Genomic DNA, 16724 nt, shown 5'->3' on the forward strand with positions numbered 1-16724 from the left:
AATTAACGTGTCCACCTGCTAAAGCACGCGAACGATGTTTACCCCCGTTTAGTACACATATATTATTTGGATATTATTTTCACTTGTGCGCCAGTGCTTTGAGAGTTGATAAAGCTATGGGAGAAGGTAAATTTTTATCCTTTCCGCGGGGATATAATTTTCTCCTCCCAAGTTACCCGCGCCGGTGAGATTGCGGCCAAGCGCTAACTTGTAGTAGAATATGAAAATTAAGCTTAAGAAGGAGAATCTGTATGGTGTAATTTAAATTTTCTTCACCCTTAAACTCCACACCAAATAGATAATTCTGAATAATTGCTAAGTCTTACCAATTATTCTTTGTAAAGTCAACCTCTCCTGAGGATGCTCCGGTTTCGGAGCGAAACGTGCGTAGAGGGTACATTGCTGATGCTCTGTTTGGTGTGGAGTATAAGGATTGTAGAAATTATAAATTACACCATACAGATTCTCCTGCTTTTCGCGGAGTATAGCAAATTAAGCTTAATTTTCATAATATATCATAGAATTCGGCAAAGTAACGCCTGCTTCTATCCAATATGTAGTAGAATAAAGACAAATTATGCTATGGTAGTTACTTACCTCAAAAATCCTGTAGTATAGAAACATCATGATGATGCACGGTATATAGAAGGAGCCGAGCGACGAATAGATGACGTAGTCTGTGTTGTTGAACAGGCACTGGTCGGGACTCCGGTCAGGCGTGTTGTTGAGGCCCAGCACCACGGGGGAGCCGATCGCACCGGACACCGACCACGCGACGGCAATCATGACCCAGACGCGGGCGTTGCTTTTGTGTTTCGCGTACTTAATAGGCTGCGTGACGGCGATGTACCTGCAAAATTAAATATTCATAAACTTTAATTTTTTCCTTTAGCGGTGATAGCTTAGTGGGTAAGGATTCGGCTTTCCTCTCTTGGATACCGAGTTCGGGTCCTCTGTACCATCTAATGCGATCACCATCCCGACTGCCCAGCGTGGTGATTATAGGCAGACCCTCCCTTTGGGAGAGGCCTAAAGTCCAGCAGTGGACTCTGATAGGCTTTTTTGAATTGCAAATAAAAATGAATGTTATGCATCCCCATTATGTAGTACTAGCTGTTGCCCGCCACTTCGTCTGCGTTTGATTTTGTTTTTTGATGTGGCATTCAATTTAGTTGTAATTCTAAAAAATATATATAATATTCAGTATCGTATCGCTAAGCCTTAAATGAGGGGTTTGCTGCTGTCCGCTGACGAGTTCTGTTCTCTATCTCCAACAAAATTTAGATGTACACAAAGTTTGGGGAAAATTAAATACATATTATAACCTTTATAGTACAAAAATAATTATTTAAATCGGTTATAATTTGTCGGAGTTATGGTGTAAAATCATCAAACACTTTCATACCCTCCCAAAAGAACCGAGCTTAATGTCGGAATAAAAAGTATACTATATTACTTCTAACACTTCCAAGAATATGTGTACCAAGTTTCGTGAGGATCGGTTAAGTAGTGTTTGCGTGAAAGCGTAACAAACAAACTTACATTGACATTTATAATATTAGTAGGGATAGGGATAGGGATAGGGGTGATGCAAAATATATTAAAAGTGATGTAAATGTAATGATGAACAAAAGACAATACCTGTCAACAGATATGGCGACGAGGTTGAATATGCTGGACGTGGAACACGTGACGTCTATTGCGATGTAGCAGTCGCACACCAATGCGGGCAAGCCCCACACTCCATTAAACTAAAAAAAAAATTGGTTGCCTGTAAAGTCGGTAGACGGGCGAAAGTTTTACGTGACAACGACTTTGAGTGGTAAAATAATTTTAATGTGAATATTCATTCGTATAGTAGGAAGAAGGATGAAATAATAGTAACAATTTAAAACATTTATTTATACAAAGAATTATATTTAAAACATTAATTTATACAAAGAATCTCGCACTGAATTTCATATTAACAACATTTTATTTTTACCTTTACACATACATACGTATTTATATACAAATATACATACAATAACTTGCAATACATTTGCGTACAATGAAACAGCGTTTACTACAAAGGGACGCGTGCCTTTCACTTTTTATGTCTGTCTCTCTCGCTCTTAGGCGGGCTAACCATGCCCGAGTGGAAGGGACGCGTGCCTCTCACTCGCTCTCATTGTGAGCGCATAACGTGAGCGGAGCGTAACGCAGTTTCTTGAAGTGTCACCCGGCAAACCAATTTATAAGACGTTGTCACGTCAAAAGTGCTGTCCATAATCGTTATAGTTAATTTTATTTTATCGTTAGTTAACAAATACTAGCAAAAGAAATAGTACATTACTGCAGCGGCCAGCAAAAGAGACTTTGATGGACGAACGTGCAAATGTGTGATTACACACATGCGTAAAGGCACATAGCCATCAATGCCTAGCATATAACGCTAACAGTTTTAATTTAGTGTGGAAATTAAAACTATTAGCGTTATTTAACGTGTTAAGATTATTGCCGTTTATGATTTATTTAAATATTTAAAGTTATATTAAATAAGATAATTATATGAAGGAGGGCGTTTGATTTGTTATTTACGGATGTTAATTTAAAAGTAAAAATAGCCTTTTCAAATATTATTAAAAAAATAATAATTTTATATATACTATTTAAATAGTTACAAAAATAATAAAGTAAATTATATTAGTTTGAATATAAATTGGATGTTTGTTTCCTCTTTGGTCTGTACACCCAGAAAAAAAAACAATACAAAGAAGACAAAGATGGCGCCAATTATGGAATGGATATAATTTTAAAAGTGTTCTAAGCGAAGAGTGATAATTAAAATAATATTATTAAAAACTAATGAGGAAATAAAAGTTGTGGAAATATCAAGAAAGTAATTTTGAACTATCAGTCATTAGCCAACAAAACTAAGTATTACCTTGGCAGATTTTTTTCCTTAAACACAATTACTTTTCAAAACCAATGTCGAACAACGAAAAAAACTAATTTCTTTTTTTTCTTTTAATAAACTGCTTTCTACTTGCAAGCTTGTTCGAAATTTAAATAAAACCTTTCTAAGTTACCTCCTTGGTTGCCTTGTTTCGGAGTAAAAGATCGTTCCACTTTTAAATGACACGAGTTATATAAGTTTAATTTGTAATTTATTTGCTAAGACAGATAAGGTTTTTATTTTAATATAACTTTTGCCGCTGCTCGCATTTACTTGGCTGGCATTAAATTGAATAAAATAATAGTTAAATTTTCAAGCATGTTTTTGACGAAAACAGTTTCACAAGTGCTCACTCTTATGACGCTGACACTATGCTGACGGCAGATCCGCCACGATTCCGCCTCCGAGCGATCGGTCAGATCTGCGGCATCAGGTAAGTGATTGTTTTACAGCCACATTCGTACAAAAACCCGTGAAAGCCGCGAACCGAGTATGTGGATGGCTTTCGCATCCGTTCACGGGCTTCACGCTTGTTTACGCCTTATTCTACATTGTCGGTATTTGCGCCCGCATCAAAGGGTCCGCGAGGCGAGAATATCCCTTGAAAACGGTAACACGCGTCGGGCTTATTTGTATACTCTCCGACTGGACGTCGAAATGATCGAGTGTTATGTATATAAGCATTTGATAATAATAAAGGATAATAATTCCTTTAATTAGATAGGTATTATCCGAAAATAACAGTGCATACTTTGGCGTCCATTCTGGACCAGGGCGCGAACTAAATTGTGAACGATGGGGTGTGGAGCGACATGTTTTTCGCGACATATTTTATGAAGAGATTATAAATTACACCATACGCGAGTATTAGGATGAAGAGATTATTAATTATACCATACAGATTCTCCTGCTTTTCGCGGAGTATAGCGAATTAAGTTTAATTTTCCCTTGCTTGCCCTGCGATGTGTTGCTCTGTTGTTATAGGCGATGTTTTTCCCGCATCTGTAAACTTAAGAGTTTCGTATGTGTCATTCGCTTAACGTGCGTTCTGAGTCAAAGGATGTGGGTTCGATTCCCACAGCTGAAAAAAAATTTGTGTGATGAACATGAATGTTTTTCAGTGTCTGGGTGTATATCTGTATATTTTAAGTATTTATGTTCATTATTCATAAAAATATGCATCAGTCATCTAAGTACCCATAACAAAAGATACAAAATCTATTGCCCTACTTTCCACCTGGATAATGCCTCACATGTCGCTATAATTTATTTCTTCTTGAAAAGCTGAATACTTCTGACCATCTAGAATGATCAATAATAAACCTTTTACTGTCATATTCGGAGGACTCAAAGACTTATATAAAAAAAAAAACTAGAGAAAGAAAGAGAAACCTAGCATGATCTTTAAAACTTTCATGCCAAAATAATTAAATCGGCTGACTTTTGGATGAGAAGACAGGGGAATACAAAACATCGATCTCTCAAAATTTTAAAGGTAGAATTGGTCGTGCATCTGTCCCTATCGCACTCTACGAAGGAACACAGGCTAAGCGCGACGGCAATAGTTTTTCAAATACCCATTCATCAAATTTGTCCTATCCTAGCTATACCATTGTCTTGAGATTCTCCTGACTACAGGAAAACTTGTATCTATTGTAAAAGTGGGTATTTATTCTTTCCATGTTCAAGCAGTTTCGTAATAAAACGCAGCTTTCTGAACCATTTCTAATTTCTATACTATGTCTGACTCAACGTTATATTTTTCTTTTATACAAAAAAAAACCGTATTTTTTCCTCATATTCCTTTATTCGAAAGAAATGGACCATTTAAAAGATTAATCTTTCTTACACATACACGGAGCTTGGAATTACAAAGCGTTTGTTAGAACTTAGTGCCGGAGCACACCCGATACTTTTAGTCCTGAGTTTTAGGGGTACTAGGTGTTAGTGGGTACTGGTATTTGATTAAAAAAAAAAAGCATTTTCTTTACCAGTAATATACTTATCCCATTTTATTGTAAAAGCATTTCTTTTTCGGTTATACCTATCCTATTTTATTGTCTCATGAGGTGCCTTGTCTTTCCAATATTTTTATACGGAGCGGAGACCTGGTCACTTAGACTACAAGACCGCCGAAAAATCGATGCCATAGAGATGTGGTGCTGGAGACGCCTTTTAAAAATCCCTTAGACTGCATTCCGCACCAACAGATCCATTTTAAAATAACTGAATATCAAGGAACGACGTCGACGGTGCAATTACGAATATTCAAGTTTTTTGGCCGCATCGAACGATTGAACGATTGGTTGAGCAAGGACAGGTTGAAGGAAAAAGGGCAAGAGGGCGGTCACCTTCTCGTTGGACGGATACGGATTGAAATCTTTGACCCAGACAACTGTGGTGGAATGCTTCCGACACGCTACCAACCGCCAAAAATGGAGAAGACTCGCGCGGGAAGCCGTGCAATCCAATGATGCCTAACGCCATGAAATTCAGCTCAGCAGCCACGACAACTCTGTCAAGAGTGCACGACTATGAAGAAGAATTTTATTGTAATAACTGACGTTCATGGTCCACCTCATGGTAACTGGGAAACTATCGATTATAAACAGCGCAATACTTCGCAGGTCATACAATAAACACATCATATAACGTGTCGCCTTGCCTCGATCAACCTGATGTGTAGATTATAGAGTCTCACGTGACTGTAATTACACCGGCACCGCCCTTTGAGCCGGAGCAAAGCTGCTTAGCGGCAGAAATACCAATGGCGGTAGTACTGCCCCGGACTAGCTCTTTCATAAAAAAGTTCTACTACTAAGTACTTAAATGATATATTTTAATTTAACATTAATATTTTATGAAAATATCCTAAGTATCTTTAATAATAATAATACTTTTTATCTCCCATCGCCTAAGTATTACATTGAAGAAGAAGCGGTGATGGCGCATTGGGTAGGTGTTCAACCTCACATTCGGGGGGGGCCAGTTCGAATCCCAGCACGCACCACTAAGTTATGTATGTTTTAAGTTATTACAACCTCAGAATGTATTGTACGATATCAATTATTTTTGTCTTGTTTCGTATATAATCCCTTCTTATTTCGTGAATTTTTCTTATTTTTAAAAGGCTTCTTTCCATAGCTTTCTGAATACTGACTAGTTTTACAACTGACATATTGAGTAGGTAAAATGAATGTATCTAATGTCTTCAGTAGTTACAGTTAAATCAACCAAAGGTAAACCCTAAAGTAAGCGTGGCTTGTGTTATGGATACTAAGATGATATAAACATAAATACTTGTAACATACAGACACTGAAAAATTGTGGGCATCGAACCCACAAACTTAGACTCAGAAAGCAGGGTTGTTGCCCACTGCGCCGATTGGCCGTACAAAATTGCCGTCGCGACCATAAACCAGGCTGATGATCGAAAGTAGTCAGTGTGGTAGAGCCCTAAGGTTGTTGTTAACCCAAAGCCCTCATGGTCACGTTGCGTCGGGATAGATCTACGGCTCAGATTCTATCCCTATTAAACTGAACCTATTCTACCCTCTGAATAGGCCGATAATTAAAGGCCAATAGACCGTAAAATGATCCAAGTTCGATGAATGGAAAATGCACCGGAAAGCGTTCAAAGTCCTATTTAAATAGTGACTATATATACAAAATGTGTACATGTTAGTGAGATGATGGCGATTACCACATTCGTAAACCTCATACTAAAGTTAAGAAGTTTTCAAACACGTCCTATTGCCAACGTTTGCTAATAGAATTGTCTGTCAATAAAAGTTATCCCAATTTGAATCATCACATTCACAATAATCGATCTTGTTTTGGTTATACACAAACTTTTCGCAATCGTTACAAATCGGTTGTCGAAAGTGTTGTTTGCGTTTTCATTACGTACGCGACATTTCATTCTGATTGTTCAAAGTACACAGTGGCTACAGATCATTGAGCATTGTACAGTTTTTTGCGTTATTTTCTGTCTGTGACGTAAAAAAATAGTGAGAATTCTCCTTCGAGAAATCAACATGGCCAATATTTGCTTATATTTTATTTTGATTGCTCAAAGTCTGTAGTCAGTGAAATTTTTTTTTGAGTCCTCGATTGCATTCGCACAATATTTTGGTTTTCCTTTTATGCGCTTTTTATTATTGTAAAATTTGTTTTTTGCTTTAAATACTCGTTTATTATGGCAAGCAGTGAAAGCCTCATTAACATCATCAGGTCAACCCATGGACGTCCACTGCTGGACATACGTCTTAATATGGGAGTTCCAAATACCACAGTCTTGTGCTGCTGGGCCCAGCGGTTCGCTTGATGTCATCCATCCACCTTTTTTTTTGTTCCACTATAGCCCTGGACTGCAATCTGGTGGTAAGTGATGAAGCAGTCTAAGATGGTAGCGGGCTAACCTGTTCAGGAGTATGGTAGTCATACCCCTAATCGGTGTCTACGCCACATCGCACCAGAATACTTAATCGCTTAGCGGCACGTCTTTATCAGTAGCGTGGTAACTAGCCACGGCCAAAGCCTCAACCAGACCAAACCTTAGAAAATTCAGAAATTGTAATTGCCCCATGCCAGGAATCGAACCAGGGACCTACTTAAATTCACAGCGCTTACCGTTGCGCCAGGGAGGTTGTCAAAAATCGTGTCGGGGGTCTGACAACCCCGCGCTTCCCGGTAAGAGGTCGCCATTCCAACACCTTGGCACCCCAACGTCCATCGGTTCTCCGAGCTTTGTGCCACGCTTATTGTCACCTAGCTTCGCGACTCTTTAAGCTATGTCGGTATATTTGGTTCTTCTACGGATCTTATTTTTTTTTTTTTACACTTCCACAATACACACATCGCCATCTAGCCCCAAAGTAAGCGTAACTTGTGTTATGAGTACTAGATGACTGATGAATATTTTTTTATGAATAATATACATAAATACTTATAATATACATATAAACACCCAGACACTTAAAAACATTAATGTTCATCACGCAAACATTTTCCAGTTGTGGGAATCGAACCTACGGCCTTGGACTCAGAAAGCATGGTCGCTGCCCACTGCGCCAATCGGCCGTCGAATTAAACCTGCCTAAGCAATATCCAAGTTGGCGGCAAGATAATCAAGGGTATAGACAGTAAAATCGATTAACCTTATTAGGTGCATCATAACATCAATTAAGTGCAGCCAATGTACCTACATACATGTAATTACGTACGGACATCAAAGGCTTTCAGCTCTTGTGTATACGTCATATACGTTAGCGTGATAAATTCATAACTGAGAGCGTTTGATGACCCCGCTTGTACACATGGGATGTTTTATTATTAACCGAGTACCCTGAAGTCTCATCATCATCACATAAACCCATTACCGGCCCACTACAGAGCACGGGTTTCCTCCCACAATGAGAAGGGATTAAGGCCGTAGTCCACCACGTTGGCCCAGTGCGGATGGGTGGACTTCACACGCCTTTGAGAACATTATGTAGAACTCTCAGATATGCAGATATCCTCACGATGTTTTCCTTCATCGTTAAAGCAAGTGATATTTGAAATACTTAAAAAGCACATAACTCAGAAAAGTTAGAGGTCCTGGGATTCGAATTCGGCCCCCGAAAGTGAAGGCGGGCTCCTACCCAATGCTATCCTCTTCTTTGAAGTCCGAAAGGTTAAGGTTGTCATTACTTAGATAATGCAACTATCTCTAGCGAGTTCTAAGTTTATGGCAATATAGGTTATTAGTACATTTATTTAAGTATTCTAGCTGCTGGGCAGACAATAGAGAATTCAGTGCGTTCTCCACACTGCTTTTTTGTTTCACTCCCGACGCAAAAACGAGGGAATGTTATTAACCATGGCCTATAAACAGAGCTAAAGTTCGCAGGACATGTCAGAATGCTGCAATGTGCCCATCAACGTGAGGCGAAGGTGTTAAGGCACTTATGCCTATACTACTATAACACCGGCCACCACATACGGTATGACACATTGACAGCTGATTGAGGCGCAGTGGGCAGCGACCCTGCTCTCTGAGTCCAAGGCTGCGGGTTCTATTCCCACAACTGGAAAATATTTCTGTGTAGAACATGAGGTTTTTCAGTAGCTTTGTGTTTACCTTTATATTATAAGTATTTATTTATATTATTCATAAAAATATTCATCTGCCATCTTAGTACCCATAACACAAGCTACGCTTACTTTGTGGCTAGATTGCGATGTGTGTATTGTCGTAGCATATTTGTTTAATTTGTGAAACAATGATGCTAAAATTTTAGTCATTTTTTGCTTGGGGCGTATAAAGGAAAGACAAAGAAACAAACCCACGTTCGTGATTATAATAAAAGTAAGGATTATAGATTAAAAATGAAAATCTCGTAACAAATTAAACACTTCGTTAGTAGACTCCGAGATTACCCATTCCGCAGCCGTCCGTCTTGGAAAGATTTCGACAAAGCTATCTAAAGTTTAATAAGTTTTTCCGGCGCTGAATAAAACATAATCCGTAAAAACAATTCATGGAAGGATTCAAAGATGCTTTCACTTTTACACTATGAAAACGAAATTAAGCTTAATATGCTATACTCCGCGGCCATTCACCGTCAAAAAAGAGTAAGTTGAAATGACGTTGAGAAACATAGGTAGGTAACAATAATTTTAATATCCACGGTATTTGTAAAAAACCGTTATAAACGTGGATAAAGAACGCGCTGTCAAGGGATAAAATCAACATGTCCAAGCACGGCAACAGGGAACAGGAGAAGTTTTTTCCCCGGTTATTACTTATATTATTCGGATATTATTTCCACTTATGCGCCAATGCTGGGAGGAGATAGAACTGTGGGAGAAGATTAAACTTTAGTCCTTTCCCCGTGGGGAAAGAGGAATCATTATTTTTATGCACCGATGAAATCCACTGACAAGCGATAAAATTTAATTTTCCACCTGCCCAAGCATGGCAACAGGGAAAAGTTGAAATTTATCCCCGTTTTTATATAACAAAGTATATATATAATGCCATTATTGCAAAGTAGAGGGCAAACTTCGCATTGGAAGAAAGAAAAAGTCCTAGTTGCGCAACAGCAATTAATTTATTTTAACGTCAATTCTGTCTGTTTGCACTCTACCGCCGGTTTGGAAGGCAGATTTGGAGAAGATTCTGGCAAGAAACTCAGCAGTTGCTCTTTACCAGCAGCAGCTAACTATATTTTAACATTCATTTTTGGAGGCGAAGTCGTATGCTTCCAAACAACCTTGTCATTAAGAAATTCATCAATTGTATAGTAACCTCGCTGTAATTAATGTGTTTTAATTACCTTAGGAATCATATTATAAAAGCATGTACTTAATCCCACAAATAACTTCTGTACCATTCGCAGACGAAACGCAGATGACTCTAACTTATGACCATTTCTTGTAAGTCGACTGTTATATTCACTTTTTTTTGTATATGTTGTCTTACAGATTCTATATTATCGGGCTTATAAATATATAGCTACAGTAAGTATACCGATTTATTTAAATCTCTCCCGGAGGAATTTATACATTATACATAATCGGAGAGTGCATAAAGCAGTGGGAGAAGATTATCATTTTGTCCTTACTTCTTTCCCCAATCTTTTTGTCCTTTTAACCTTTCAGCACACGTTATTCATTAAATTATTATGTTTGTGAAGATCAAAGTCAAAAATAGAATTAATGCAATCAGATTTTGCTCTGCAATGTCTGAACTCCGGGAAATTAGATTAGCGCGGGGCGACGCGCGGCGTGGTGTGATGAATGATATAACTAATTAATATATTCTGCAGTTCAACTGCAAATAAGTTGACACACTAATTCATCCTAGCTTATATTATAAATGCGAAAATGTGTTTATTTGTTAGTTTATCCTTCACGCCTTAACCAAGCAACCAATAAAAGTTAAAAGTTAGTTGAAAGGATTGAGAGTAACAGGCAGAGTTTAATTCCAGGAAAAAAAACAAATCCCACGAAATTTGTAGATAAACGTAATAAACGCGGACAAAGAACGCGAGCTACAGCTAGTCTCATATAAATGCGAAAGTGTACTAGTCATAAAAATACTACGACGATATACACATCGCTATGGGTACTAAGATAGCTAATGAATATTTTTATGAATATAATACATATAATACTTATATATTATAATAAACAGATAAATACCCAGACACTGAAGAACTAAAATTTTTGGCATGCAAAGGCAGCCTTATTGCCGCATGCAATACCTTACAGGCAACCTCTGAGGACCAGCTATGCGTTGCATTGTTTCACAGCTAAACCTTTATTGAGTAGCTTGCGTCTTTAAGATGGAAATAGGATAGGTATTTTTTTCCAGGGAACACTTAGTCCGTGGGTTTTTAATAATACGAAACAACCCCGGTCAAAGCCTCGGGCACATCTAGTTAATAGGTAGTAATATAATTCTGAATCCTTCACGTTAAAAAGAGAATTTGAAAGCGGTTACAGAAAATCAGATTCCTCTACTAGTCAAGTCCGTTTTTTTATAACCATACTGAGGGAGTTGTGGAAAAAAAATGTAATTGACCATTTATAGAATACAAAAAGTTGTCGTTGATGGAAAGCGGTCTAACGGGTCATTTATGAAAATAGGTGTCCCTCAGAGGTCTATATTAGGACCTCATTTACATGAATGACCTTCTTCTCATTTACATAAATGACCTTCCTTACCTTGCTAAGGACAATCACGGGATAGTATTGTTTGCGGATGACACATCACTGATGTTTGAATTAAACGACGGGAAACAAATCTTGACGATGTAAACAAATGTCTCGCTAAAGTAGTACAATGGTTTAAGGTCAATAATTTAGCTCTGAACGGAAAAAAACCAAGTGTATTAAATTCACGTTACCTAGTTTTCAACAAGTAAAAACCATAGTAGAACTTAATAATGCGGAATTTGATCTGGTGGATACGAAAATATTTCTAGGTATAACGTTAGATGCTAAACTTCAATAATTTATCGAACAGACTTAGCTCTGTAAGTATGACAGATGTAGAAAGTGCCAGGCTTGTGTATTTTAGTTACTTTCACAGCATTATGTCCTACGGTGTATTATTATGGGGTAGTGCTCAGTGGCGTGCACAGGGTTTTTGACCAGTGTTGCATAAAGAAGGAAGGTGCCATAAAATGGATAAATCCTTCGCATTTATGAGGCATACAATAATTTTAGGGTATGCAGTGCTTTTGTGCATGTATGAAGTGCACACTGCTGCACTTTATACATGCACAAAAGGCTGTTCGACGAATATATAAAATGGGCCCAAGAGAGACTCTTCATTCATTCCGAACTATCCCATAGTTTCTTTATTGCACTCGTACGCCGCTGTGTCGTGTTGCTAGATTGCTATTATCACCGAAAGCCAGGCAAATCTGCACGGTACAAATACGGTATAATATTTGTATATAGCTAAATTATTGCCTGTATTTGTCGTCTGGTGACGACAAATCAGAATACAGTTGTCACCACGCCTGCTCTTTACGCAGACACGGGGCAAGCTTGTCACAACAGGCTTGCCCCAAAATGAAAAAAATAGTAAATGTGGAATTTAAACCAAATATTAATTTCATAATATATTCCTACGAGGTTTGCGTAACTCACTCGCTCAAATTAAAAGCAAACTCGAAGCTTCAGAGCTTAAGTGAAATTTATTAAACATTCTGTTTATTTATGTTTTATACTAATTATCCAAGATGGCGGATCCAACATCCGTAACGATCGCTTCTACTAACACCATCTAACATTCGCCTTTAACCTTTATTTTAATAAGGCTTTACTTTTACCCTTCATATAATTACCCTTCATATAACTAGCTGTTGCCCGCGACATCGTCTGCGTTTGTTTTGTTTTTCGATGTGGTATTAAATTTAGTTGTCGATCTAAAAAAAAATAAAGTATTCAGCCTTAAATGAGGGGTTTGCTGCTGTCCGCTGAGGAGTTCTGTCCTCTATCTCTAACCACAGTTTGGGCAAAATTAAACACATATTATAACCTCTATAGTACAAAAATAATTATTTAAATCGATTATAATTGGTCGGAGTTATGGTGTAAAATCGTCAAACACTCATCCCCTCTCCCTATGAAACGAGCTTAATGTCGGGATAAAAAGTATCCTATATTACTTCTAATACTTCCAATAATATGTGTACAAAGTTGTATGTGGATAGGTTAAGTAGTTTTTGCGTGAAAGCGTAACAAACAAACTAACATTGACATTTATAATATTAGTAAAGTAATAAGGATAAGGATAAGGATGGACTTAATTTAAACACTGTTCACAAAGGAAAAGTTGTACAAGGAATAATCCTTGTATTTAATCGATTTTTTTCGTTGTATTATCAACGTCAAAAGCGAAAGAGCGATAGCCCAGTGGGTCCCGAATCCGAGCTACTCTAACTTTTCTTAGTTATGTACGTTTTAAAAAATTAAATTTCACTTGCTTTAATGGTGAAGGAAATCATCGTGAGGAAACTTGCATGCCTGAGGGTTCTGCATAATGGTCTCCAAAGGTGTGTGGAGTCCATCAATCCGCACTGGGCCAGTGTGGTGGACTACGGCCTTAACCCCTGTTCATCGTGGCAGGAGACCGTACCTTGTAGTGGGCTAGATATGATAATCAACATCAATAGTCTATAACAGTACACTGCTGGACTAAAGGCCTCACGCAGTGGAGGGTTTGCCCATAATCCACGATGGGCAGACGGGTTGGTGATCGCAGTAGATGGTAGTAGTAGCACAGAGGATGCTGCTGTCTGCTCTCCGTTATAATCCCTCAGTCGCCTCGTACGACACTCGCGAAAGAGGAGAGGTGGTTACACCATACAGAGTTTCCTGCTTTTCGCGGAGTATAGCAAATTAAGCTTAATTTTTATAATATATCAGTCTGCATGTCTACGCACCAGTCTACAGCAAACAAAACGAATCAAAAACCGAAGAGACGGCGAATAATACGAGAAATGGCGTTTCCGCATAAATTATGCACAATATAATTTCCTTATCTCTTGCAAGGATATCGCAATTTTTCGCCACTGAAACATTATACACTTCCTGCGAAAAATACGGATTTGAGGAAGGGGAATTCGGGATGATGAATGACCAAGGGTGCGAGTGGAGAAAATAAGAAAAAATGATAAATCAGAGTAATATTCTCTCTTGAGATTTAAAAATAAATTTTGGTTATTGTATTTTAAACGAATTCATGAATGGAGGTGTTTTTCGTTTCGACCCGTATACAGGGTGTATCTTAATAATCTTACGAAAAGTATTGTACCGAATATTATTTTGATATTGCCGAATGGACGAGTAGCTTTAAGTACAGTATAATAATTTAATTTATTTTTTATTATAAACTTTATATGCATGAAATGTATTTATCAGTGTCCTATTTGAATTTTACTATTTCTTTATTTTATGCTTGTATTTAAACATATTATTTTGTTCGTTTAATTTACTTTTTATTAATTTTATATAGTTAATTAATGTTAGCTTTTTATAATAACATAAAATACCAGTACTACAACTTTCTTATTGTTTTTTTATTTTTTTATTTATTAAGAGCCCTAACAACATGCATATTACACGTTTTTAAACATAGCACACACACAAAAACATGGACTAATATGCACGTCAATTACAAGTGCACATAGCATCGACAAAGCGTCATTTGATGGCCTGAATGAAATTGTATACATTGCCTACACAGGATATAACTTCTATCTTGTTTGTGCAGCTGTAAGTTAGTTTAACACTATTTATTGCATGCGGTGTTTTATAATATACCTATAAGTAGCTGAACATTTTGTCTTCATACTGTATAAGCTGGTTTAAATAGTTTTTTGAAAAGTAAAGTTGTTGGTAAACCAAATAATTTAGAAATTCCCTCGATAATAATTACAATCTGCTTTACACATTGTCAACCTCACTACTTACAAATGTTACAGTGAAATTGATCGTATGGACTAATATACCAGGACGCGTTTGGAACCCTCGTAGCTTTAGTTTTAAGTTTACGAATGTGGTTATGCCCCTCATCTCACTACCGTGTAATTCTTATGTACGCATCAAAAGTGCCACCTATGGGCCGGGCCTACTTGAATAAAGATATTTTTGACTTTGACATTGACTTTATATTGTTATATTGGGCACTAGATAGGATTATAAGTGCCTTAGCGCATTAATCTATACTGTCTATGGTCAGAAGTTTGAATACCATCTCCTTAGCTAAAACCTATTGTACAACCTAATAATAAGGAATTGGATTTGGTGGATACGACAATCTATTTAATCTTTTTTAATTAGAATAACGTTAGATGATAAACTTCAATGGAGCCCACATATAAATAATTTAGCGAACAGACTTAGTTATGCAGCATACGCGGTAAAAAGATTCGTCATATGACAGATATGGAAACTGCTAGTTATTTTCATAGCATTATGTCCAACGGCATTTTATTATGGGGTAATTGCTGCTGATATAGATTTTATCCTGCAGATAAAATAGATATATTTTGTCCTGCAGCAGAGGGCTGTTCGTGCAATATATAAAATGGGCCCAAGAATAAAGGATAAATTTAAAGAAGTTAAAATAATGACGGTGCATAGTCAATATATATTTGAAAATTTTATTTATCTCCATAAAATTATAACAAAATTTAAAAAGAGCATAAATTAGTAAAGTAGTAGTTTACAAAGACTTGAATACAGTTAGTTTTGTATATTAAAAAGTTGCGAAATCGATGTCAAAACAACAAAAAAACTTCACTTACCAAATAATAAACTCCAAAAGGCATCACCACTACAGCTACCAACAGATCGGCAACAGCCAAGCTCACTATGAAGTAGTTCGTCGCAGTTTGCAGACTCCGCTCTCTAGCCACACTTAAAATAACTAAAACGTTACCGAACAACGTCAACAGCGGAAACACTATGAGCGATAACGCCCAAAAGTTATAATGCACATCACTACACGTTCCATTTTTGAACGTGGCATTAAAAAAACTTTCGTTCAACGTCCTGTCAAAATCGATGAACGCCTCACTGAAGAAAGCACCTGAGTAGTTGAGAAATGTATCGTTTTCTTGAACTATAACTACAGTTCGATTGAGACATTCACTAGGATCGGGTGGTTTTAGGTTAAATGCGCTTATTTTCGATATGTTTTGAGATTGGTTCGCGCATCCGGAATCCATCTCAATTATTTGGGGTGCTGTTGAGTTCATTGTGGATTATATTTCGAGGGCCGTCGAGTTGATTGGGTGGTTTTGGCTCCATGTACACACACCCTCGAGAGTGATTGGTGTGCGTCAAATTCATTTTGCCTCATCTCCTGCCTGGAACAAAATTAAATTTGATTAGACACGATTTTAATTTGCAACCTTGCAGGGAAATGGGGACTCTATTTGGTACTCATAAGGTAAAATGAAATTTAATAGACACTGTTGCCTGTGACTTCGACCGATCGAACTCGAGTTTTGGTATTTAAAAAAAGTTCTATTAGGTACAATAGGTTTTGTCTTGTGGAAGGCCGTGGCTAGTTAGTGTGTATGTGTGTATGTGTGTTATATTATAGATACGTACTAAAGGATGGCTAGGGATGTCATATATTTGATTGAATGAACACTTCCGTTTGATCATAGCTCATTTGCAGTAGTCATGTAGTAATTTTCGTTTAAGCTAGGTATTTAGTCATAGGATATATATTTACTTTTTCTTATTTATAGAAAATACAAATAAGAAAAAA

The 16724-nt window shown here is 37.3% G+C and overlaps 1 protein-coding gene across 1 annotated transcript in view; it reads right to left on the reverse strand.

The window, feature by feature from the left end:
- Positions 1 to 16203, reverse strand: part of LOC120631792 (dopamine D2-like receptor) — a 34631-nt gene extending 18428 nt beyond the window's left edge. The window contains exons 1-3 of the mRNA XM_039901471.1: positions 15751 to 16203; positions 1642 to 1751; positions 598 to 850 (exon numbers count right to left, since the gene is read on the reverse strand). Coding sequence (XP_039757405.1) covers positions 598 to 850; positions 1642 to 1751; positions 15751 to 16203 — 816 coding nt within the window. The remainder of the gene's footprint in view (positions 1 to 597; positions 851 to 1641; positions 1752 to 15750) is intronic.
- Between the last annotated feature and the right edge of the window lie 521 nt (positions 16204 to 16724).

This window comes from Pararge aegeria, chromosome 18, assembly GCF_905163445.1.
Source record: "Pararge aegeria chromosome 18, ilParAegt1.1, whole genome shotgun sequence".
Classification (NCBI taxonomy): domain Eukaryota; kingdom Metazoa; phylum Arthropoda; class Insecta; order Lepidoptera; family Nymphalidae; genus Pararge; species Pararge aegeria.